General features: G+C 43.2%; 2 protein-coding genes across 2 annotated transcripts; both read right to left on the minus strand.

Moving 5' to 3' along the window:
- Window positions 1-11,298: 11,298 nt before the first annotated feature.
- On the minus strand, window positions 11,299-12,216 carry LOC127678844 (olfactory receptor 13G1-like). Its single transcript, XM_052174118.1, has one exon. It carries the CDS (start codon window positions 12,211-12,213, stop codon window positions 11,299-11,301), a length of 915 nt encoding a protein of 304 aa, XP_052030078.1. The 5' UTR covers window positions 12,214-12,216.
- An 11,156-nt stretch (window positions 12,217-23,372) lies between these two features.
- Window positions 23,373-24,302, minus strand: LOC127678851 (olfactory receptor 13A1-like). Its single transcript, XM_052174132.1, has one exon. It carries the CDS (start codon window positions 24,300-24,302, stop codon window positions 23,373-23,375), a length of 930 nt encoding a protein of 309 aa, XP_052030092.1.
- Between the last annotated feature and the right edge of the window lie 930 nt (window positions 24,303-25,232).

Genomic DNA, 25,232 nt, shown 5'->3' on the forward strand with positions numbered 1-25,232 from the left:
GTGGAGATGTGTAGAATATTCTCCCAGATTCGGCTGTTCCTAACATGCTTTCCTGATAGTAGCTTCATGGAGCAAAGTGTATCTGTTGCCTCTTCAGAAAACATTTTTCTCATGCACATACTGGACAATTCCACTTACTGTAGCTCCAAAACAACAGAGTTCCTAGAGGCAATGCAAACAAACACTCAAGTTTTATTTCCTGATAAGTACACATTATTTTTAACAAAATTAAAAGTTTATCTAAAAGGAGATTCCATATTCTGAACTAGAAGATTTTCAGTGGGTGACCATGATATTTGTCATAAAATAAAGCCCTTTCATCCAGTGCCTCCTGATAAACATCAGTGACCCTGGTTTCAGAACTACAGCTCCTTATGAAGTTTAGAAGCCTCTAAACGTCATAAGGAGCTTCACAGACCAGCCTGGCCATGGTGTCTTGGGAAGACCATTGTTGAGAGGAATGGGTTTTCTTCCTTCTTAGCTATGGTAGTCAAAGCTGGTGACATTGGCATAGAGGGAGAACCAATTGATGGAGCTGAGATGAAACATAAATTTCAAAAATGAACTCACATTACTCCTGGTGATTTTTCACAAGGATGAGACAATTAAACTGATGGGAAAGACTATTTTTATCAGTTTAGGAGGAAGTAGATAAATGACTACATACAAAGCATGAAGTGGATGCTCCCAGCATGCCATCATCAATGACCATAAGAAGGAAATGCTGAACTCTCTTTTTCATAAAATATATGTTGATTATATTTGTTCCCCTTTCTCAGCTCCTCCAAGACTCTACCTTCCTACCAATTCAATGTTACTCTCTCTCTCTCCTTCCCTCCTTCCCTCCCTCCCTCTCTCCATCTCTCCATCCTTGTGACTAAAATACTTTCGAAAACATTTATTTTATCTCTTGGTTTCAGAAGCTTGAGTCCATGGCTATTTGGCTTGTTGTCTTGGTCTATGGTCAGACAGGACCTCAAAGCAGTGGGCTTAGTTGGTAGAGAAGCTTCCTCCCATCATGGCAGCCCAGAACATGTAGAAGAAAAACACCTGTGCTCAAGTGGCTTTCTCCTTATCCCTTTAGCCATGATTTCCAGTCCCCAATTCCTAGGATGGTGCTGCCTACATGGAGAATGGATCCCCTGCTTCGGTGAATCATTTCTGGAAACACTGTCACCTGCATGGACAGAAGTGTCCCTCAGTGATCTCCTAAGTGGCTCTGCATTCAGTTATAGAAACAGTAAAGATTAACAACTGTAAATCATCTGCCTGACATGTTTTGACTATTAGCTTCTGTCACATTTTTCTTTCATCTTGAAGTCATATTTTGTACTATTTCTTTGGTTATAATTCTCATGACTGATATTTAAACTATAGAATAACTGAGAATCACACAAACACTGAGTATACAAATGGTCACACACACACACACACACACACACACATTCATCTCATAAATACATTATCTGTGGATTCTTTGATGGAGCATGCCTTATGTCATTTTAACATTACCTACATGGAACACAATATAGTAATTTTCCAGGAGAAGTCAGGTCACACAGAACACAGCAAATACTGGGTCCTAAGTCAGAACTGTGACCAAGCAAGCCTCTGATGTGGCACTGTGTCTAGAAAAGGCCTACTTTGCTGGTATCTGGCTCTGGTCTGACCTCTCTGTATGTTGAAATCAGGGGAAGTTCAGTAAGCATCAGGGGTTCTCAGGTCTAATCTCCTAATCTCTCCTGTAATGGTGTCCTTCCCTCAACATACGATAAAAGCTGTGCTTTAATGAATGTTATGAAATGATAATAGGAAAGAAGTAAAGATTCAAACCTGGGCTGCAAAAGCCTACAGGAGGCATGCACTGAGATTAGAGGTTTCTCATCTCTATAGCAGTATCATAGTGGCTGTTGGGACACACATTCAAGGAAGTTACTTACAGCTTACCAAAGAACTTACACTCCAGAATTAATTAGCAGTAAAGTTTGGTTCATGTAGAGGAATTTTAATCCAGAAACATGCTTGCTCTGTCAAGGGATCACATGCAAAGTCCTTCTAGGTCCGTGTGAGCCAGCTGGAATGCCTTACACCTTTAGTTCTTCTGGTTAGGATACAGATATGCCTTTAGTACACACCTTTAATCCCAAACAATGACATCTAGGTAACTGCAGTTCAGTTGAGTTCAGACAATGCAGTTCAGGACATTTTGGTGCAGTTGAATTGAATGCAGTTGAGTTCAGATGAGTCCATGCAGTTCAGTGCAGGTCAGCAGAGGCAGTTGAAGCCAATAAGTTGAATAAAAAGACCCAGGTTAGTTTGAGGTCAAGCACAGCAATTCACTTAAAAGTCAAGAGAAGCCAGATTGATTCAGCTTGGATAGCAGTTTGAGACAGAACATCTGAATTGAACCAGCCAGTCAGCGTTCAGAAAGATCTAGAAAGGGTGAGCATGTTCAGAAGGAAGTCGCCAAGATGACAATTACATCTGACAAATAAAAGTTACATTTATAGGTTTGGTAAGTCACAGAAGTAACTTAATGCTAAAGAAAACTGTACTTATACTCAAACACATTGAATGTATTAGGTATGTGAAAATGCATAAGAATTACTAAAATAATTAAAAGAACAATAAATTCTGTACACAGGCTTGGATAGGTGGTCTGAGGTAACATCTTAGCCTAAATTCTCAATAGTCAGGAGATGCATAAATGAAGTCTTTCTGCTGTTTCCTCTCTAATGTTACAGAATTCCTCTTAATTGCTAGAGTTTTCAAACTGAAAATAATTTTTGAGGGATGTTTTGAATCCTTTGTTTTTCATGGTATGAATGAGGGGGTTGAGAGATGAGGTCACAGTGCTATACCAAATTGTTATGGCCTTTTCCAGGAGCCCAGAAGATCACACAGTAGGCTGGACATAGGTGTAGATTAGATGTAGATCACTGTGGAATAATACAGGATGACCACTACTGGGTGTGCAAAACAGGTGAAAAATGGGCATTCTTGCCCTCAACAAAGCAGATGAGCAAGATGCTGGAGATTATGAAGCCAAACGAAAGCATGGTCAATAAGAAGTTTAGGCCACTCAGAAACATGTCTGCAAGGACTCTTATGATATTACTGATGAAGGTGGGACTACAACATAGCAATGATATTGATGGAATCTTGCAGAACTGTGATATCAGATTGGAGACACAAAGGACAGTGAGACATGGTGAGCAGTAAGTATTTTCCAGCACCTATGATCTACACAAAAGTTTCCAAGGCCACAGGGGACCTGTTTTGTGTTTATAATGGTGCCCTAGCACAAAACTGGCAGACAGCCAGGTTATAGGCCATGCAAAGAAGAAAAATAGCTCAGTACTCCAGACCCAAGTAAAGACAATCACTTGGGTGAGGCAGTTTTGGATACAAGGCTCTTAAAGACTAGGGGTAGGATGGTTGCCATGCACTTCACATCCAGCAGAGATAGGATGAAGTAGGAGAAATACAGGAGAGTGTGGCAGTTGTAGCTGAACCTCCCCTTTAGTTTCTATTCTCTTGTCTCACAATTTGAATGAAAGAGCATGTTAGGGATATGCCCATGAAAATAGTCTATAAACATGGTTGGACATTGTATGTCAAGTCCATGACCAAGCTGTTATATCCATCAAAGGTCAGCCTACATGCAGACATAGATGACCATGCCCACTAATCTGGCCATGTGGAAATACCAACAATAGAAATAAAACTCAACACCCCTACCTAGGAACCATTTACAGGAGCTTGCCCACCCTCTCTGCCTCCATTTCTAGAAGAATCTGAAGATTCTTGAGGGAGACCCAGCCTTTGTTTTTTACACCACCCCTTTGTGTCAGCCTCCAATACCTGGAGGCCCAGGGTAACTGCAAACCCACTGGCTACACTGGACTGGGAATCAGGTAGATGATCTGAACATTCTTCCCTGCACTTCTTTGAAAATTCCTGATTCATCCTTAGCCCTGTAGCAGACCACTTGCAGAATTCTGGCTTCCCTCTCAGACTGAACTCCCTAGGCACTGCACCAAACCTCACAATAGACCTCCTCCCATTTACTCCACCCATTGGACTCTTTCAGCCCTCTCTCTTCTAGCCCATCCCTATTCCTTCCCTAATACCTATAAACATGCTCTACTCATGACCCCCAGTGGCCATGCAACTCAAGAGCAGGCCACTCATAGCCACTACATGTGCCTGGTGGGGAAGTGAGGAGCATCTGAGAAGATATGAGGGAGGGAAAACCTTGATCACAATATACTCTATGAAAAACATTTCTCTCAGAACCTAAATGTATAGACTGAAAGGTTCAGGGTAGAAAATGAAAAATTAAATATCTGTTGTTGTCAAAATGATGTGGTGCAGAATGTAACGATAAATTATCTCCATCGAGAAAGAGGAACACTCCTCCACTGCTGGTGGGGTTGCAAATTGGTACAACCACTCTGGAAATCAGTCTGGTGGTTCCTCCGAAAACTGGGCACCTCACTTCCAGAAGATCCTGCTATACCACTCCTGGGCATATACCCAGAGAATTCCCCACCATGTAATAAGGATACATGCTCTACTATGCTCATAGCAGCCCTATTTATAATTGCCAGATGTTGGAAAGAACCCAGGTATCCCTCAACAGAAGAGTGGATGCAAAAAATGTGGTATATCTACACAATGGAGTACTATTCAGCCATTAGAAACAATGAATTCATGAAATTCTTAGGCAAATGGATGGAGCTAGAGAACATCATACTAAGTGAGGTAACCCAGACTCAAAAGGTAAATCATGGTATGCACTCACTAATAAGTGAATATTAACCTAGAAAGCTGGAATACCCAAAACATAATCCACACATCAAATGAGGCACAAGAAGAAAGGAGGAGTGGCCCCTTGTTCTGAAAAGACTCAGTGAAGCAGTATAGAGCAAAATCAGAACAGGGAAGTGGGAAGGGTTGGGTGAGAAAAAAGGGGGAGGGAAGGGGACTGATGGGACTTTCGGGGAGTGGGGGTCCAGAAAAGGGGAAATCATTTGAAATGTAAATAAATATATCAATAAATTAAAAAAAATTATCTCCATCAAGGGAAACACATTCACTCCTTGTATTTCTGACAGCAGGGAAACCTTCAAAGTGATCAGGTATGAAAACCAAACTTTGAAATCAAGACCTGTGACTTTTTCTAAGATTCTTGCAATTGGGTACATTTTATACTGGTATTGAACTCTGCCCAGACACTGGTGTAGAGCTCCTACTACAGGAATTCTCAGAATGCTGCAGTCTGTCACTTCTGACTAGCTATTCCTTATTCTTGTACACTGTGACACTTATAGGAACTGTGTTTTTTTGACTCCAATATGGGGCCCTATTATCACATGTCCATTTTTCTTTGTGATCTGACCACCATGAACAATATCTGCATCTCCTCTGTGCTGCCCAAGATGTTGGGACCAAGAAGACCACACAGATTGGTTGGTTATCCAGTGCTAAAAAGTCAATCTTGAAAGCATGTATACAAATAACATTATACAGAATGAACAGATTATATATACATGTGTGTGTGTGTGAGAGAGAGAGAGAGAGAGAGAGACAGAGACAGAGAGAGAGACAGAGAGACAGAGAGACAGAGAGAGACAGAGAGAGAGAGAGAGAGAGAGAGAGAGAGAGAGAGAGAGAGAGAAGTGATAACAACTAATGTAAAAAAAAAAGAGGCTATGAATTTGATGGGGGAGTAGGAGGGTTCTGTTTAGAGAAAGGAAAGGAAAGGAAGAGTCCGGCCCTGCAGAGGGGGGTGATCCAGCCCTGATGCCTCTGGCCGGAGGCTTCAGGCCTCAGCTTCGGGCTCAAGAACAACCTGGGCCACAGCACCCAGTCTCCAGGAAGTGCAAGAGGCCAGCAGTACACCCGAAGGAGGCCGGCTGGGAGCAAGCAGCATGCTCTGGTGAATCCGGCCCTGCAGAGTGGGGGATCAAGCACTGAGGCCTCTGGCAAGAGGCCTCAGCTTCGGGCTCGGGACCAGCCTGGGCCACTGCACCCAGTCTCCAGGCAGTGCAGGAGGTCAGCTGTGCACCAGGAGACCAGCTGCAAAGAGGAAGCTTGCACTGGTGAGTCCAGCATTGACAACAAGACCAACTAACACCAGTGAGAACTAGATGGCAAAAGGCAAATGTAGGAACATTACTAACAGAAATCAAGGCAATATGGCAGCATCTGAACCCAATTCTCCATTAGCAGCATGTCCTGGATACACCAACACTCCAGAAAAACAATATCTGGATTTAAAATCACTGGTCATGATGCTGTAACAGGATCATATAAAGGACATAAATAAATCTCTTAAAGAAATTCAGGAGAAAATGGATCAAAAGTTAGAAGCCCTTACAAAGGAAACACAAAAATCATTGAAAGAAATTTGGGAGAATTCAAAAGACAATAAGAAGGAAACACAAAAATCACTTAAAGAAATACAGGAGAACTTTGGTCAACAGGCTGAGGTCATAAAAGAAGAAACATAAAAATCTCTTAAAGAATTACAGGAAAACAAACAAGCTGAAGGAGCTAAGCAAAACCATGCAGGATCTAAAATCAGAAGTAGAAACAACTAAGAAAACTCAAAGGGAGACAACTTTGGAGATAGAAAACCTTGAGAAGAAATCAGGGAAAGACTCAGTGAAGCAGTATTCGGCAAAACCAGAACGGGGAAGTGGGAAGGGGTGGGTGGGAGGACAGGGAGAGAGAAGGGGGCTTACAGGACTTTCAGGGAGTGGGGGGCTAGAAAAGGAGAAATCATTTGAAATGTAAATAAAAAACATATCGAATAAAAAAAAAGAAAAACACACACACATACAAAAGGTCAGGGAACCAGTTAGAGGCCATAAAAAGGATCTCACATAAAGGAGGGGAATACAAATGGTGACATATGAAGCAGAAGGAAAATAATGGAAGAAGAAGCATAAACAGGATGGGCCATGAGAAGACCAAATAGAAGAGGGAGTAAGGGGTGAAGTGGAAATTTCTGGTTTCATAGGAGACTCAGCTGTGTCATGTGATGTTTTACTGGAAACTGTCTTATGAAAGGATATTTTGCTGAAGCAGACATGTGAGAGGATGTTTTGCTAAGAACAGACATAATGTTTTTTCTGGAAGCTGCCTGGTGAAAGGGCATGTGATGTTTTGTTGGAGCAGATGCTTGAGTAAATATGTGCTATTTGGAAAGAAGATAAGTATAACCCAATAGACAGTAGACAACACTCTTGCATTGGTTCACCTTGCAAATCTTTGCTGGCCATTAGGCTTCATTGAGGCTGGTCTTCACTGAGGATGCTCTTGTATTGGTTGGCCTTGCTTTCTTCACTGATCATTGCTTGTCATGACTTTGTAGAGAGAAATGCACTAAAGAACAACCGGTATTATTCTGGCTGCTTCCTGCCACTTCTGCAGACTCAGCCAAGTGGCTGAGCCTCATGGTTTTTTTCTGGATCAAGCTGCTGATTTGTGTTTGGTGTTTGCCAAGTAGACTAGAGACTGCCACTACTGATTTGTGTTTGATGTTTTACTAGTGGACTGTACTGCTGGCAACGAAGATTGGAATCTCCCTACAGAACTATTTCTGAACAGGGTTACAACCACCCATTTCCTATTAACCTTTCTATTCCCCTGCCTCTGGTGGGTACTGGGCTAGAAGGGAGGTTAAACAGTAAAGAACCATAATTAAAATAAGTTTTGAAAAATCTGAGCCTACAATGGGGAGGAATATCTAACAAAGCATTGAAAAGCCATATGTAAACTTACTACTTCAGAAATTTCCTAAAATATGGACATATATGCACTTCATAAGTGTTCAAATGGAGGTACTCTATAATAGAGAGCCAATGCTTTCCCCAGATACCTAGCTTTTCAAAAGAAAAAAGCCCAATGCCTCTTTTGGGGTTGTTGGACAATGGGGTCACATAACTTCCCATACTACAAGACACTGTTATTGCTCTTGCTTATCATCCAGAATTTTGTGAACCCTATTAACAAAGATACAATATACTTGAGTCACTGGGCATGAAGAAATCAATATGGTACTGACCTAAAAACTTTATCCCTACTGGGCAGCTTTCATAATGCTAGAATGTTCTAGGATACTGTTAGGGACGAAAGGTAATAAAAGGGCTTACCTAACTGTGAACTCTGTGAGCTACAATTACGAATGTCCAGGCAATTGTATCCACTGATAAAAAAATGTCATGAATGTTATAGGAGTAACCAGCCACTTTAAGATTGTATTTAAGACCTACTCCACAGGATGAAACTCATAGCTGACACTGTCAACTGGACCAAAGCCCTGTCTCAGGGGAGAATTTAATATTATTATTTTATTAGACATGCACAGTAATAAACTGTCCCCTAAGTTCACAGTTTTATTGCATAGATTAGAGTATACTTCAACTTTCATCAGAGAAGCTCCTTTATATAGGTGATGTAGAGGCTGACAAAGAAGAAAAGCAATCAATATCTTTGCCACTGTGATATATGTGAACCACAGCAAGTAACAGCATAATAAGATGTTCTTTTTTATGTGGTATATCTACACAATGGAGTACTATTCAGCCATTAGAAACAATGAATTCATGAAATTCTTAGGCAAATGAATGGAGCTAGAAAACATCATACTAAGTGAGGTAACCCAGACTCAAAAGGTGACTCATGGTATGCACTCACTAATAAGTGGATATTAACCTAGAAAACTGGAACACCCCAAACATAATCCATACATCAAATGAGGTACAAGAAGAAAGGAGGAGTGGCCCCTTGTTCTGGAAAGACTCAGTGAAGCAGTATAGGGCAAAACCAGAACGGGGAAGTGGGAAGGGGTGGGTGGGGAGGACAGGGGGAGAGAAGGGGGCTTATGGGACTTTCGGGGAGTGGGGGGCTAGAAAAGGGGAAATCATTTGAAATGTAAATAAAAAATATCTCGAATAAAAAAAAATAAAGTAGTAAAAAAAAAAAGTCCCTAGGGCTGGAGAGATGGCAAAAAAAAAAAAAAAGATGTTCTTTTTTTAAGATTTATTTATTTATTTATTTATTTATTTATTATATTTGTAAGTACACTGTAGCTATCTTCAGAGACCCCAGAAGAGGGCATCAGATCTCATTATGGATGGTTGTGAGCCACCTTGTGGTTGCTGGGATTTGAACTCAGAACCTTTGGAAGAGTAGTCAGTGCTCTTAACCACTGAGTCATATCTTCAGCCCCAATAAGATATTTTTTTAAAGATTTATTTATTATTATATCTAAGTACACTGTAGCTGTCTTCAGACACACCAAAAGAGGGCATCAGATCTCATTACAGATGGTTGTGAGTCACCATGTGGTTGTGGGATTTGAACTCAGGACCTTCGGAAGAGCAGTCAGTGCTCTTAACCACTGAGACATCTCTCCAGCCTCCCCAATAAGATATTCTTAAGGATACAACAGTAGACCTTATATCCTGTCCATAATTAACTGATGTCTAATTGGACTAAAGTTTCACCCAGTAGGACAAAATTCCTGTTACTACAAATCTAGCTAACTACCTCTAATTAGACAGGTCACAGATATAGAGAAGAACCTACTAATGCTACTTTCCCAAACCAATATAATCTCTTACTGAAGTCGGCATAATATCCTTATGCACACAGATGGGTGTAGCTCTCACTACTCATTAAAGAAGATTCTTTTTTCAGCAGACAGAGACCAATAAGAAAGCTATGATTTATCAAAATTCAGAGATCAACTAACTAACTGTGAATTGTCTGGTCCTAATGTATTTTTCTACAACACAAACTTCATTTCTAAGTCTCAAAACATCAGAGGACTGGCAAAATTATGACCCAGAGGACCAAGGTGTCTGCTGCAAATTTGTGTGTTTAACATAAGTTAAGTAAGCTGTATCCATGGAACTTCAATAAGATGGCCACTTAAACAGACTTGAACAATGACAACTCAAGCTGGCAAGCTAAAACAGATGGTGAAAATCCAAGTAGGTATAGATAATTAATGACTGCAGACAAAGAGAATCGGCCTTGCCAATAGACTAGCCCCCAATTGGTTGTCCAGTACCAAGTGGTCAATTCTAAATGCATATAAATATGAATAACTCTAAATTGACTTAGCATGTTTTATTTGCATATTTGTTCATATATATATGTAAAGGCAGTACTAATAAAGAAAAAGAAGCCATGGTCTTGAAAGGAAGAAGTCATAGGAAGGGTTGAAAGGAGGAGGTGACATGATAAAAATACTATACACATATTTAAAATTAAAAATAATTTTAAATGCAGTAATTATTTAGTTAATTCAATGAATATTGAGAGGATACAAAAACTAATATTGAGGATAACAAGAGACAACCAGGAGGAGGCAAAGAAGTCAAAAGGCCATCATAGTTTAGTCCATAACCTTCAGACAGCCAGAGCAGAAGTGAGGATTTGGATGGGTCACTGACGGTTCCTGAATGTTCCAAGAAGTGAACAGCTCCTGAAGGATGGCACCTGTGTTCCCTCCCACAGCTCCCTTCTGGGCCATATCCTCCAAAACAACATGTCCCAACCACACAGAAACCCCACTGCATTACTTCACTGTAGTAATTATAAGGCACTGGCACCAAGAACTCTCAGGCATCTAGCAAACTTCTGCTGACACCCTCCTGGATGAGAGCCAGTTTTGCCAGGTAAGATGCTTTGAAGCATTGATGGTTCATATTGGACAGGAAGGAAGGCAAAGGCAGGTCTTATCACACACTGTCACAGCATGCACACAGAATGGCAAGCACCTTCCCAAAAAATCTTTCAGAGATATACTAAAATGTGAAAGAAAATAAAAATTTTCAGGTATTTCATTTATGATAATATCAATTGTCCTAAACTGACAGAACCCTTTATAACCCCAGGTCCTCTACCTACATGCCAGCCACAACCAAGGCTGAGTAACCTGTGTGAGTAAAAAGGGAATACAGGGATAAGGTAGTGTCTACCCAGAGCTCCTTGTTCATGTAACAGCTATAAGCAGAGAGGGCTAGAAATAGGCCACACCCACATTTGACATTTTGGGGAAGTCATTTGACCACTGAGATCCATAACCACCTGGATACCCCATGATCCTACAAGTTATCAAGTGCTTCTTCAAGCCTTCTCCTCCCTGAAGGACATTAGTTGAACACTTCTCCCTGGTGTTTCAACAAAATATGCCCTCAGGAAAGGAACAGAGACATCTACCTAACCTGTGATCCCCTAGTCAAGTGGGCTGAATGGAGTGGTGCTGGCACAGGCTCAGCTGCAGGACAGAAGTCTCCGGAGTGCAACTTTGACATCCTTGTTCCTCAGAGTGTAGATGAGGGGGTTCAAGGTGGGTGCCACCGAGGTGTAGATGATGGACACCACCTTGTCCTTGTTCAGAGAGTAGCTGGATGAAGGGCGAATGTAGGTGTAGATGATGGTGGAGTAGTACATGGAGACCACGATGAGGTGTGCAGAGCAGGTAGAAAAGGCCCGTTGCTTGCCCTCAGCTGAGCATATTCTCAGGATACTGGCCACAATAAAGCCATAGGAGAGGATGATCACAGAGAAGTTCCCTACAGCAAAGAACACATCTGCTGCAAAGGCCATGTCCTCATTTACTTGTGTTGGAGCACAGGAGAGCTTCAACAGTGGAGGAATCTCATAGAAGAAGTGCTCTATCACATTGGAGTTGCAGAACGGTAGTCGCATCATAAGGCCTGTGTGCACACTAGTGTTAAGCAGGCTGATGGCCCAGTCAATGCCATCCAGGAATGCACACACCCTGGGGCCCATCCAGGTACTATAATGCAGAGGGCAGCAGATGGCCACGAAGTGGTCATAGGCCATAGCTGAGAAGAGCAGAAGCTCTGCTCCCAGGGACCATGTGAAGAAGAAGAGCTGGGTCATGCAGCCCCCATAAGAGATAGTCCTTCCCCCCAGCATAGTGTCCAGTAGCTTGGGTAGGATGGTGGAGGTGCAGAGGATGTCCACCACAGCCAAGTTAACCAGGAAGAAGTACATGGGGGTATGCAGGGCTGGGCTGGCACTGATTGTCACCATAATGATCAGGTTTCCTGAGACTGCAGCCATGTATAGGCAGAGGAAGCCGAGGAGAAGTGGTACCCGAAGGTGAGGCATTTCTGAGAATCCCAGGATGAAGAACTCAGTGACCAGTGTCCCACTCATCACAGAGCTGGAGAGGCCTCAGGATCCAGGGGCAGTGGGTTTTCTGTGGCAGCTCTGATAAGATCTGAAGATGAAAGACATGTTCCAGCTCTTTTGTGCTAAGAGTTTAATCCAGATGTGGTGAGATCATACTAGAGCCCAAACCTCGGTATTACATGGGAACTCGGAGCCAGGCAAGGCTGCAGGCGTCATTCTAGATGCAGGACTTTCTAGGATACTGACATGGCCACTCATACACTTTAGAGATGCAGGATCTTTCTCTATTTGAGAATGTTCTTTCCCCAGATTTCAGGGAGTTTGTAGCAGGAACAGGTGTACTCCTCAGGGTAGAAATCAGTCTGTCTTGGTAACATGGGAGAGGTGTGGTTACCTTCTATTCAAAAGCTCTCAGACAGTGGGAGGGAACATGGAAGGATTAAGAAAGATGACAAAATGTCTCTCACCTGACAGGACACTGTCAACCAAGTTCTTCCCTGGGTTGAGGAGTGACAGTTGCACTCACCTATGCAAACCATAGTCATCCATGTGCGTGTGACTAGAGCTGGGGATCAAAGGCTTTAAAGTATGGCTCTGAAGTAGGGCACCAGCCAAGACTGAGCCATGTCTCACCCCTATATCCTGACAGTCACACATTGTCTCTGAGCTAAAACTCTATGGCTGAGTTCAAAAGCCTTAAACAGAGCATGCTTGAATGTGTAAGTGCCAACGTCCAAGCAGTGAGGTAGGAGGAGACTGTGCAGCCTCTCATATAAACTATGCTTAAATTTAGGATCACTGGAGCTCAGAGTTTACATTTGCAGATAGGTCACTAGATTAAATTCACTTCTAAGGAACATTATTGTTTTCATATACCTATATACAGCCAGCATTATCACAATCTCCTGGTTTGGGCTTAGACCACAACTCTCATTCCTAACTCAGGCAATGTGTGGAAGGTGGATACACTTATCTGAATATTACAAGGCTGTGTCACTGTAGGGGTGGCTAGAAGATACCAGATCCCATCCCCTGTGGCATGAGCTCCCTGGCACAGGAGATGCTATACATTTCAACATATGATCTGAGAAGAGTAACGAGAAATTAAAGAAGGGGTCGGGAAAGAAAGAGAATTAAGAGAGACATCAACATGGGAACAGAAAGACAGTGAGGTAAAGATGAGGAGAGACAGAAATTGATTTTCTCTCTTACCCAAAGTGAAGGGAGGAAAGGAGGGCAGATATAGAGGCAGATATAAAGATAGAGATGGAGTAAGACATAGAGGCACTAATAAAGTAAGGAAAATAGACACACAAAAAGGAAGAGAGAGAGAGAGAGAGAGGCAGAGACACAGAGATACAGGTAGGCCCTGAGAAGGCATGCTGCTATGATGTGTCCAAGTGATTCATTTTTGTTCACTTGCTTTCAGAACTGTATTTAAATTTATAGCTTAAATGAGATCAAAACCCACACCTATTGCCAAAACATGGTCATTAATATTCAAATACAAGTACAATCAACATGAAACTCACATGGTAAGCCTACAGCAAAAATCTTCCCAGGTGTCCTCTCCAGAAATATTCTTCTCAGCAATACAGAGAGAGAGAGAGAGAAGAGAGAGAGAGAGAGAGAGAGAGAGAGAGAGAGAGAGAGAGAGAGAGAGAGAGAGGGACTCATCAGCTATCATTAGAGCCAGATTACATTAAAAACATTTAAAGCATGTATGTGACATCTTTAAGAAAAGGGGATATTAGGATGTTGGTGTGAGGACCAGGGGCCCTGCATCCTCTGTTATAGAAGAGACAAGTGCTCACAAGGAGGAATCAGTCCTTGAGTGACCAATTAGGCAGAACCACCCTGACTTTCTGAGCATGACTGGCTAGGGAGGTGAACAAACCTCCTTTCAGGCAACACAAAGCACACTTGAAGGACTAGTGACCCAGAGTAGATTGTCTGCCCTGCTACCCAGGTTCTTGCTGTCTACCAATACCATCAGTGGCAGGAGAGGGTAGAGGGAGCACTCAGGCAGATGAGGAGATGAAGTCTGTGCCTTGAGCCGATTAACTCCCCAAATCACAATTTCTCACGACCCTGAAGTGCCCCTCATCCAGATAGAAACTCTTGAGAAGCCAAGGCGAGAGCTCTTTGCACAGCCCTGTCTGCTGTCCTATGGCACAGATCGTCACTGGTCACCATGCAGTTTCATCTCCTCTAAGTGGATAATGTTGTCAGATTCTGCAGTTGTCAGAATTCTGCTCTTTCTTGTCCACTTTCCTCACCCAGTGAGCAAGAACAAACTTCACCTAAGCATGATACCATCCCATGCCAGACCTGAAATGGCCTGCCTTTAGAAAATGGTGCTGGACTAGGGCTGGTCTGGGTCTAGAAAGCTGCTCTCTCCCCAGAAAGGTCACATGACTGCTCTGGCTTTCAGGGGCATGAATCATCTTATGTTGCAACATGGCTAGCTGGTTCTTCTATGGTCATGGCAAACTCTAGGCCTTGTCTGACACCTGTACTCCAGCCAGAGCACCTCTCCAGGCTGAGGCTGGAGCTTGACATAAACTCCCCTTGCCTCAGTAATCAGATTCATGCCTTAATTGTCTTCCTGGATTCAGAGTCCCAATCACATCTCACTGAGCTGCTTAAAGGAATAAGGCCTAGTGTATTGGTCCACCATCTTCCTCCAGCCCTTCCCAGCTTCTGTCTACTGCACATTCTCTACATTACCAACAATCTCTGACATGTGTACATTGAATCCTGTGCCCAGTGCACATGATTTCAGCCTGAGGTCCAGCCATCCATGCAGTTAATCACAATTTGTTGGTCACAGCCATGACCAAGATCCCAAAGCAACCTCTGGGATTGGAAACACTGCTGGGATTGCCTTACTAGGACCCTCTCTACTCTACAAACTAGCATGAAGCATGGCCAGCACAGTGTGGGAGAGGCTGCATTAGTGCTACAAGAGCTTTAGCCATTCCATCTAAATGTTCAGCTTCCTCCTATATCTGTGATCAAGACTTCGACTCCCAATACCATGTGATTGTATGTTGAGACAATGGTGCAAAAGCAGGATGCAATCACTTCACAAAAGCCCATTGGCTAGTAATAAGACCCCAATGCATACGTCCATGGGAAACATTTTCTATTCAAGCCTTTTCTTTCTCTGTCCCTTCTATTTAGAGGACATCAGATGGGCACTGGCCTTCCATGGCATGGCAGTGTTAAGGAGAGAGAAGACATGGGATGAAATGTTCAGAGTTAGCACTAATCAATGTGAGAAGATGAATCAGAAATCAGCCTGCCCTGTTGTCAGCTCTCTTGGTCTGAGATGCACCATCCTCCTGTGGCTGGAGATGATTTCAAATCCAAGGTATTTATCCCCTCCCTTGATGGTCAAAACAGTTGAGCAAGACTTGGAGGGGATGTGGGAAGGGGAAGGGGAACAGGTGAGGGGGGAGTGTCACCTTAGAAAAGTGGGTTCGTCTTAAGAGAATATATTTTCCTTCTTAGAATTTGCTCCTCTTACAAAGTCCAAGAAAGCTGCCATGAGGCTTCAGCTTTTCTGAGCCCTGCCTAGGAAGGACAGGCTATGTCGTTTTCTTTCAGATACTGGACAGAGTATAAGCTGTATAGGGACTATTGAGCTCCCTAACAGTGTCAGGTTATCACCACACCCACCACCTCTCTCTCTCTCTCTCTCTCTCTCTCTCTCTCTCTCTCTCTCTCTCTCTCTCTCTCTCTCTCCCTCTCTCTCTCTCTCTCTCTCTCCCTCACACACACACACACACACACACACACACACACACAGAGAGAGAGAGAGAGAGAGAGAGAGAGAGAGACTCATAGACACTGTACTCTGCACACCTGGCTATCTGCTTCCATGTGACGCTTCTGTGAATCCCTCTTCTTTTTATGATTCTTTTCCTCCAAGGCAGCAGCAAGATGTACAGCTCCCTTTACCCTGAATTGTTTTAATTCCCTAACAATTTAGGCCTTCTTTTTTTTTCTAATGCAATCCTGTAGCCATGTGGCTGACTTCCATGGATGTTTATTTGTTTGCTGGTTTTGTTGTTTTATTTCAGACAGAATGACCCTAATCCCACCTTCACATCCCCAATCTCCTCCTCTGGGAAGCTGGAAGATTTACAGCTTGCCTGAACCTGAGGCTGTTCCTATCATCTGTAATAAGTTGCCTTTGCACTTCCGTGTGATTTATTTCTTAAGTTAATGTATCCATAACACTTAGAACCCAAGAAGGGACCACAACCTTCCCTATGTTATAAGATCTTTGTTATATGATATTGCAAGATGTTATATAAAGATATGAGTCCCTTCAGACTGCCCATGATTTCCAGTATCACTTCATTCCTACCCATTAATTTAGTCAATGGAGAAAATGAGCCCATTGCTGTATACTCAGAAGGCATCAAGCTATTCACATACTTCAGAACCTGAAGAATAGTAATACCCCAAAATTCACAATATCATCTGTGAGAACATTCTTATTTATCTAGAATATACTTTGCTTCTTGAATAAAATCCTCACCTAACCCAATGAGATGGTAAAGCCACTACTTAGGCTCTGAATCACATCACAATTACTGTAGTTGGAGATGCCATGTGAGAGAAAGAAATATGGCCTCTTCTTGGGTAGCTTGATGCATCTATTACCACCCTGAAGCACAGTGGCTTTGATGGCCCATAGGAGAGCTTGGTCTACAATGAATTGAGCAAAGTGATGGAGCATGGAGCTAGATTTGTGGTAATGGTGATGGGGTTGTTGGTATGCTCCCCTAGAAAAGGTCACAGGGTGCTCTCCTGGGAACCCAATCACCAGTCTTTCCTGTCTATCTATACAAATCTTAGAGATGCTAAGGTGTACAGATACCAAACTTAACTAGGGGTGGGACTTTTTGATTAATGCAGCTGCCCATAAAATCATTTATTCACCAAGCTTGTCTTGGCAGACTCTTTCTTTGGTCTGTCAGCCCCTTGAGTATTTGGAGTAAGTAGAAGATGCTTTGACAGTCTCTCTTGCTATGACATGTCTCCTGTAGCATATATTCAGTCCAGTAGATCACGCTATTGTCTTCAATGCACTCAAACTTGTCTGGTCTCAGAAGCTAACACAGTCAGGCCTAGGTATTACTCAATATGGGAGAATGTATATACTGATAAACACAACTGGAGTCAAAGAACTGCTTCTCTTAAGGTTGTTATACTGCAGGAAGATACCCAGAGGCCCACCCACTATATGGCCCACCCACAGTGGGAGCCACTACAATGTGTAAGTATGTAGTGAAGAGATGGACAAGAAAGAGAAGCAGAACAGTTTGAGCACCATGAGGAGAGACAGAACTGGGGATGAGAGTGTAGGGAGGAACAGTCTGATGTTCCAAGCTTGCCCTGCCACCTGAGGCCATCATGAAGTCCATGTCTGGATTTGTGGCCATGCAGCAGCAGAGAGTCTATATTGATATCAGGGACCCATGTTACCAGCAAAGGCCATGGGGATGTCCGTGACCTGGGCTGCTGCCTAAGACCATATTGATGTCCAAGGGCTATGCAGAGCTGGCCCCAGGAACCACTGGCTGCAGCACTCCAGAGAACAGTCCCCCTTCCCCTTTCTCAGCCTTACCTGGGCAGCATAATAGAGCTATCCCTGTTGGCAGGGGTACAGGTTAACTAGTCCTGAGTACATGAGCATGGGAGAGCTGCCAATGCCTCTTGATGTCTGCTGTGAGGTGGTATGGGAGAGAGAAAGATGCCCTCCCAATCCCTGGCATCTTGCCACCTCTGACAGGCAAGACAGCTAGCCTAAGGTCATGAAAGCAGGAGAAATTGCCCCACCCATTCCTGAGTGAGTCAGCGAGGACAAAATTTGCCTAAGGTACCAAAATGGAGTCACCATAATCAACTTACACCTCTTCTCACAGTTTGTAAGAGTCAGAGGTGGTGGATGACTCCAAGGAAACATGGTTTCCAAGACAGATCAGGACTGAAGCAAAGATGAACTCAGAGACCGTGACAAACACATGGAGTCCCACACTGCAATGGGAAAGTGGACAAGGGTTCCTACTTCTAAGCAAGAAGCTACCTTCAATCACTACTTGCTGGAGTTTTCCTCTACAGACACAATGGAGTACTACTCAGCTATTAAAAACAAATGAATTCTTAGGCAAATGGATGAAACTAAAAAATATCATCCTGGGTGAGGTAACCCAATCACAAAAGAATGCATATGGTATACACTCACTGATAAGTGGATATTAGCGGGAAAGCTTGGAATACCAAAGATTCAATTCACAGACCAAACGAAGCTCAAAAAGAAGGAAGACCAAAGTGTGGATGCTTCAGTCCTTCTTAGAAAAGGGAACAAAATACTCAAGGGAGGAAACACAGAGACAAAGTGTGGAACAGAGACTGAAGAAAAGGCCATCCAGAAACTGCCTGACCTGGGGATCCATCCCATATATAGTTACTAAGCCCAGACACTATTGTGGATGCCAAGAAGTGCTTGCTGACAGGAGCCTGATATAGCTGTCTCCTGAAAGGCTCTGCCAGAGCCTGACAAATACAGAGGCAGATGCTCACAGCCAACCATTGCCCTGAGCACAGGGTCCCCCATGGGGTCCCCAATGGAGGAGTTAGAGAAAGAACTGAAGGGGCTGAAGGTGTTTGCAACCAATAGGAAGAACAACAATATCAACCAATAAGATGCCCCCAGAGCTCCCAAGTACTAAAAACACCAACCAAAGATAACACATGGAGGGACCCATGGCTCCAACTGCATGTGTAGCAGAGGATAGCCTCGCCAGAAATCAATTGGAGGAGAGGCCCTTGGTCCTGGGAAGGCTAAATGCTCCAGTGTAAGGGAAATTGAGGTTGGGGAGGAAGGAATGGGTAAGTCGATGGGGGAGCACCATCATAGAAACAGGGAGAGGAGGAATGGGATAGGGGCTTTCCAGAGGGGAAGCATTACATTTTAAATGTAAATAACTAAAATATCCAATAAAAAAAAGATAATGAACTTACTATCTAAAGGAAATGCAGGGACAAAAATGGAGCAGAGACTTAAGGAAAAGTCATCCAGTGACTTGTTCAACTTGGGATCCATCCCATCCACAGGCAGCAAACCCTGACACTATTACTGATGCTACATTGTGCTTGCAGACAGGAGCCTAGCATGAATGTCCTCTGAGAGGCTCTACCAGCAGCTGACTGAGATGCAGATACTTACAGCCAACCATTGGACTGAGGTCGGGGACCACTTTGGAAGAGTTAGGAAGGACTGAAGTAACAGAAGGGGATGACAACCCTATAGGAAGACCAACAGTATCAACTAACTGAGACCCCTCAGAGCTTCCAAAGACTAAGCCACCAACCAAAGAGCATACATGTGCTGCTGGTCTGTGGCTTTGGGCACATATGTAGCAGAGTACTGCCTTGTCTGGCCTCAATGGGAGAGTATTGCATCTAATCCTATCAAGACTTGGTGTCCCAGGGAATGGGGATGCTGGGGAAGTGTGATGTGGGGGGAACACCCTCTCAGAAACAAAGCTGGGTAGGGAGTGAAGATGGACTGGGAAGGGGGCAACATTTGGAATGTAAATAAATAAAATAATTTAATAAAAGATATACATAAATAAATTAGGCTGGAAGTAAAATAATGGAAAAATACAGCACAGTAACTATTGAATGAAAGCTAGAGAAACTGATTTAATATCAAACATTGTTGATCTTAGAGCAGAAGTTAGTGGCATGAATAAAGGAACGTATTTCTTGATGAAAAGGATTAGCATGGAATCAGAAACAGTCAATGTGACAGAAGAACTCAAATCACTTATGCCCTGAGCAACAGAACTGTTAGACACAGGAAGAGAAACTGATATAACTACAGGACAAAGTAAGCTGGTTTATTACAATGGAGTATCTCAGTCCTGTCAGTAATGAACAGAACAAGAAGACAAACATCAGCAAGGACTATCAGCCTCTAGGCCAGTACTTGAGTGCCACACACAACAACGACAGGATATGGGGACTTTATGAGTTTTCTCTGGACTCTTACCCCGTATTTGACCATAAAACAAGACTCAACACAATTAAAATGGTATAAGTGATATAAGATAGATAGATAGATAGATAGATAGATAGATAGATAGATAGATAGATAGATAGATAGATAGATAGATAATAGAATGGAATGGGTGGGTGGGTGAATGGATGCATGGATGGATAGATAGATAGATAGATAGATAGATAGATAGATAGATAGATAGATAGATAGATAGATAGATAGATAGATAGATAGACAGATAGATAGATAGATAGACAGACAGACAGACAGACAGATAGATAGATAGAGTTGCAAAATTGAAGTCAACGATAAGCCCCAGCACATTGGTACTAAGCCAGGATCTCCTGATATGTTCAGTGAGAGATGAAAACCAGACCAGTATAAAAGGGTCTCAGGATGAAGATGAGACAAGTTTGCTACAAGCAATCAGACTTTGTATACCCCTAATAGAACAGACTATAATGGCAGTTGCCCAGGAAGAATACAATTGTAGTTGCCAGGATACAATGTTTGCATGGTATACAGAGTATGCAATATTAATGTCTCAGAGTAAAAATTGTCCTGTGGAACTTCACTGACTTCCAGGGAACACAGAGCCTGAATGTTTCACACCTGAGGGAGTGCCATGGTTTATCAGGAACGGAAAGGAACAGGATTCTCCAGGAGTAACTGACTCTAAAGAAGCTATACCAGGCCAAAATCATGACTCCTTGCAATCATTGATAGTGCCAACTGGGAAATGCCTAAATATTTAGAATTTAAGCAATGCCTTCCTAGGCAACACATTAAATAAATAATCAACAGGAGTGTTAATGAGCATGGGGGCAGACCAATGTGTGAAGCCATAGTTGGAGTAGTTTATAGGGCAGCTCCTCTGCAGTAAAGAAAACCAGTACAGGCCAGCCCCAATGCCACTGTCACTCCAGGAGCAGCAAGAAGCCTCTCAGGGGCTGAACAGAAATTAGGAATTACTAGGCTTCAATTCTGAACCTCTTTCTATCAATGACTGTAAGTGGTGGTAAATACCAGTAGAAATTCCATTCTGTGGCTAAGAGTTTGAAGGGTAAAACCTTGGTGATAATTTCCTTACAAAACTCAGCCCACACACACTCTTTAGACCCCACAAAGCCATTTACAGTCACTTACTGCAGAGACAAAAAAGCATGGAAGATGACTTGGATGATAATCTATGGAAGCTGGATGTTACAGTGGGTAATAGCCTTAGAATCTAGTGCTCACAAAAATAGAAAACAACACAGTACTTGTGACACATGTGTGAGAACAGGAATGAATCCTTAAAATACTATTCTGGGCTGTAAAGATAGTTCAGCACCTAGGAACACTTATTGCTCATGAAGATGAACTGGGTCCTAGTACCACACCCACATGTTGGATTAGAGCCATCTGTAACTTCAGCCAGGGGTTCAACACCCTGTCCTGACCTCCAAGGGCACCAGGCTTGCTTGTATTACACAGACATACATTCAGTCAAAACATTCATACACATAAATAAAATTAAAAATAAAAACACTGTGTTATGAAAGAGCACACATGTCAGAGTATGTGCTGTGTGATGCCATGTGTGCAAAGTTCTACAACACAAAACTGACCTGCAGCTGAAATATCAGGTCAGCAATGACTGCCAGAGAGGTGACCTCAGGCCCAACAGGTAGAGCAGCCCTGACTAAAATGTCCTACATTAAAGGCTACCATCTCCACTCTGCAAAGACTTGCATTACATAGCTCTGTGTATTTGCCAAAACTCAGTAAATGATACCCAGATACACTCATTTCACTGTCTGAAATTTTTATCTTAAGATCCCAAGCCAGAAAACCATATAAACAAATGATTGCCTATAATATGCATATGAAACTATTTAAGGGAGAGTAAATTGATGTTTGCAGCTTGTTTTGAAATGAGTAAAATAGAAGGGCACATAAATGAATAAATTAGAAAATGGATATAGAGCAAGGACTCAACAGCAGAGCAGTGGAGACAAGATCACAGCTGTCCGGCTATATCCTGTTCAATTCACTATGCTTAAACTCTCTCAGTAGAAAACACATCTAAGATCAAATGTGTAGAATCAATGAGATGTCTCAGCAGGTAGAGGTGCTTGCTGCCAAGCCTGATAACCAGCTTTTAATTCTAAGAATCCACATGCTGGGAAAAAAACTGGTTTCTGTACCCTGATCTCTGATGAACATGAACACCATGACATTGATAGGTGTGGTTGTATACCCATATGCTTATAGACTGAGTGGAGGGTATTGGATCATTCATGGAGGCTTCCCAGGATCATGAGTATGCCCATGAAGAGATAACACAATCATGACATGTTAGGTAGTGGATCAAAACAATAGACTCTAACAAGTCTCTTGGAACACCTGATTAACAGAGAAATCAAGGTCTTCAAAAAGCAGCTATACCAATAGTTTCAAAGGTCAAAAACCACAGAGGCAGCTGTACATTTGGATATTGCTACCAACAGCATCAGACAACACAGGGTTTATCATAGCCTAGAGGAAACTGTGTGGAGGAGGGAATAGAGACTAGGAGGATGCTGTAGACAGTGGCATTCAGAGGCCAGAGGGAGAGTGAACTCCTACTCAGGCTGCAAAAGCTTCTGTCCAAACCAAGAAAGGCTGGCATCCTCTGCTATGATGGCGAAGCATCCCAGATGAAGAGGAATGGATGAGTCCACCCACACTTTCCTGGGCATTGCTGGTACGAGAAGCAGACTGCTTGTTCTCTCTCCTCTCAATGGTGTAGGGACCCTGGTGCCACCAGACAGTTCTCAAGTCCAAACTAAGAAGAGTTAGTCCAATATTAGGGTCTAGATGATTTTCTCCAATGCAGACAAGATTCAAAAAAATGCTACATCAGAAATAGTTACACCAGGATATAAATACAGAGCCTGCCCCAAAACTAGATGTCTATACTTCCAAAAGGAAATGGCCAGTGGCTCCTCCAAGGAGAGCACAGTACATATACATCTTCCATATAAATTACCTTCCTGTCCCCTGCCATGACATCAGTCATGCATCCCAAATAGTTCATCAACAGCTGGATCAAGTCACACCAGTACCTTCTGCCTCCTCAGTGGAAACAGGGAAGTAACTTCCTGAGAGCTACTTTGACATCCTTGTTCCTCAGAGAATAAATGAGGGGGTTCAGGGTAGGGCTGGCTGCTGTGTATAGTAAGGCAACCACTTTGCCATTCTCCAAGGAGGATCCGGAGCCAGGCTGCAAATAGGTGTAGATGACAGTGGAGTAGTACAGGATGACCACGACCAGGTGGGCAGAGCAGGTGGAGAAGGCACGCTTCTTGCCCTCAGCTGAGCGGATGCGCAGGATGCTGGCTATGATGAAGCTGTAGGATATCATAGTCAACAGAAAGTTGACCACACCAAAATAAACATCTGCAATAACAATCATGATGTTGTTGAGGGTGGTTGGGCTGCAAGACAGAAGCAGCAGTGTTGGGACTTCACATAAAAAGTGACGAATTTGGTTGGGGCCACAGAAATTGAGTCGGGCCATCAGGCCAGTGTGCACAGAGGTGCTGGCTGCACTGATCACCCACACACAGCCTGCAAGCAGGACACAGATGGGCCTGCTCATCAGCATGCTGTAGTGCAGTGGGCGGCAGATGGCCACATAGCGGTCATAGGCCATGGCAGTGAGCAGCAGCAACTCAGCCCCTAAAAGCCAGGTCAGGAAGAAAAGTTGGGTCATACATCCCTTGTAAGAGATGTGGCTGCTCTTACCCACCAGACCCTCCAGCAGCTTGGGAAGAACAGTGGATGTACAAACGATGTCCAACAGGGCCAGGTTTGCAAGGAAGAAATACATGGGAGTGTGAAGGCTTGGATTGAGGCTGATGGCTATGAAGATGAGGGTGTTTCCTGCAAGAGCCAGGATGTAAAGAAGCAAAAAAAAGATCAAGAAGAGAGCCTGGACCCTTGCATCCCCAGAGAGTCCCTGCAGGACAAACTCTACCACAGTTGTGTAGTTGTTTATTGCCATTTGAGAGGAGACCTGGAAGTTGCTCTGATGCAGCTGGGGATGGTCAAGAAAACACAGGGTGTGGGGCAGCCATCATTTCAGGCAGGGTCCAGCCAGCTGGGAGTAGGAGTGCTTCTCATGGGCGCTGTTGCTGTAGAAATGATGACATCATCTATCAACACAGTGCAACAGTGTGAGCATGAACTCTCCACTCTGTACACAGTAGACCCAGAACAGAAGTACTCCCTGCTTTGATGGGCAGTATCCTTCTACAGCCTCTGGTTGATTTAACGTAGAACATGTCCTATGATCTTGAGTACTGAAGCTCCTCTAAGCATGTATGCTGGCCTGTTTAGGTGTACCAAGGAGCAATAATTTCCCCAGAAAAGATTTTTTTGGACCAAAAGAGGACTAACCTTATCAAGGAGTAGAACACGCTTCTCAGAGGCAGGCAGAAAAACAATTCTGGGGAGCATGTTTGGGGGTCTGGATTGGTTTAGAACACAGAGCTGTTAAAGAATGGCACATAGATGGTACAGATGGCCCCGGCTCTTGGGGAATGAATATATCTCTTTTGTACACACTACAACTGTCTATTTCTACATGGACACTCTAACTCACTCCCTTATGGATGATAAACCCAATGAGGACAACAAGTATCACTCACTTCTCTGGGAAGTCTTCTGCCTGACAGAGAAGGTATCAGGTTGTGCTGGGGCTGGAAACAACATGGAAGACATGGACCCAGCTTCAAGGCAGGCCCCAAATTTCTAGGCTATCACTCCTACCCAGCTTCATGTCTGTCTTCCCTTCACTGCATATACATATCTATCTCTAATCATCCAGGACTCTCCAAGCATATGGCCTCTTAGGCAGAGAAGGATGTGCACTGATCAGCAGGCAGACAAAGAGCTCTGCCCCTTTCTACTGTCCAATAGGAGTGAGCAGACC

The sequence above is a fragment of the Apodemus sylvaticus genome, chromosome 1 (assembly GCF_947179515.1).
Source record: "Apodemus sylvaticus chromosome 1, mApoSyl1.1, whole genome shotgun sequence".
Taxonomy (NCBI): domain Eukaryota; kingdom Metazoa; phylum Chordata; class Mammalia; order Rodentia; family Muridae; genus Apodemus; species Apodemus sylvaticus.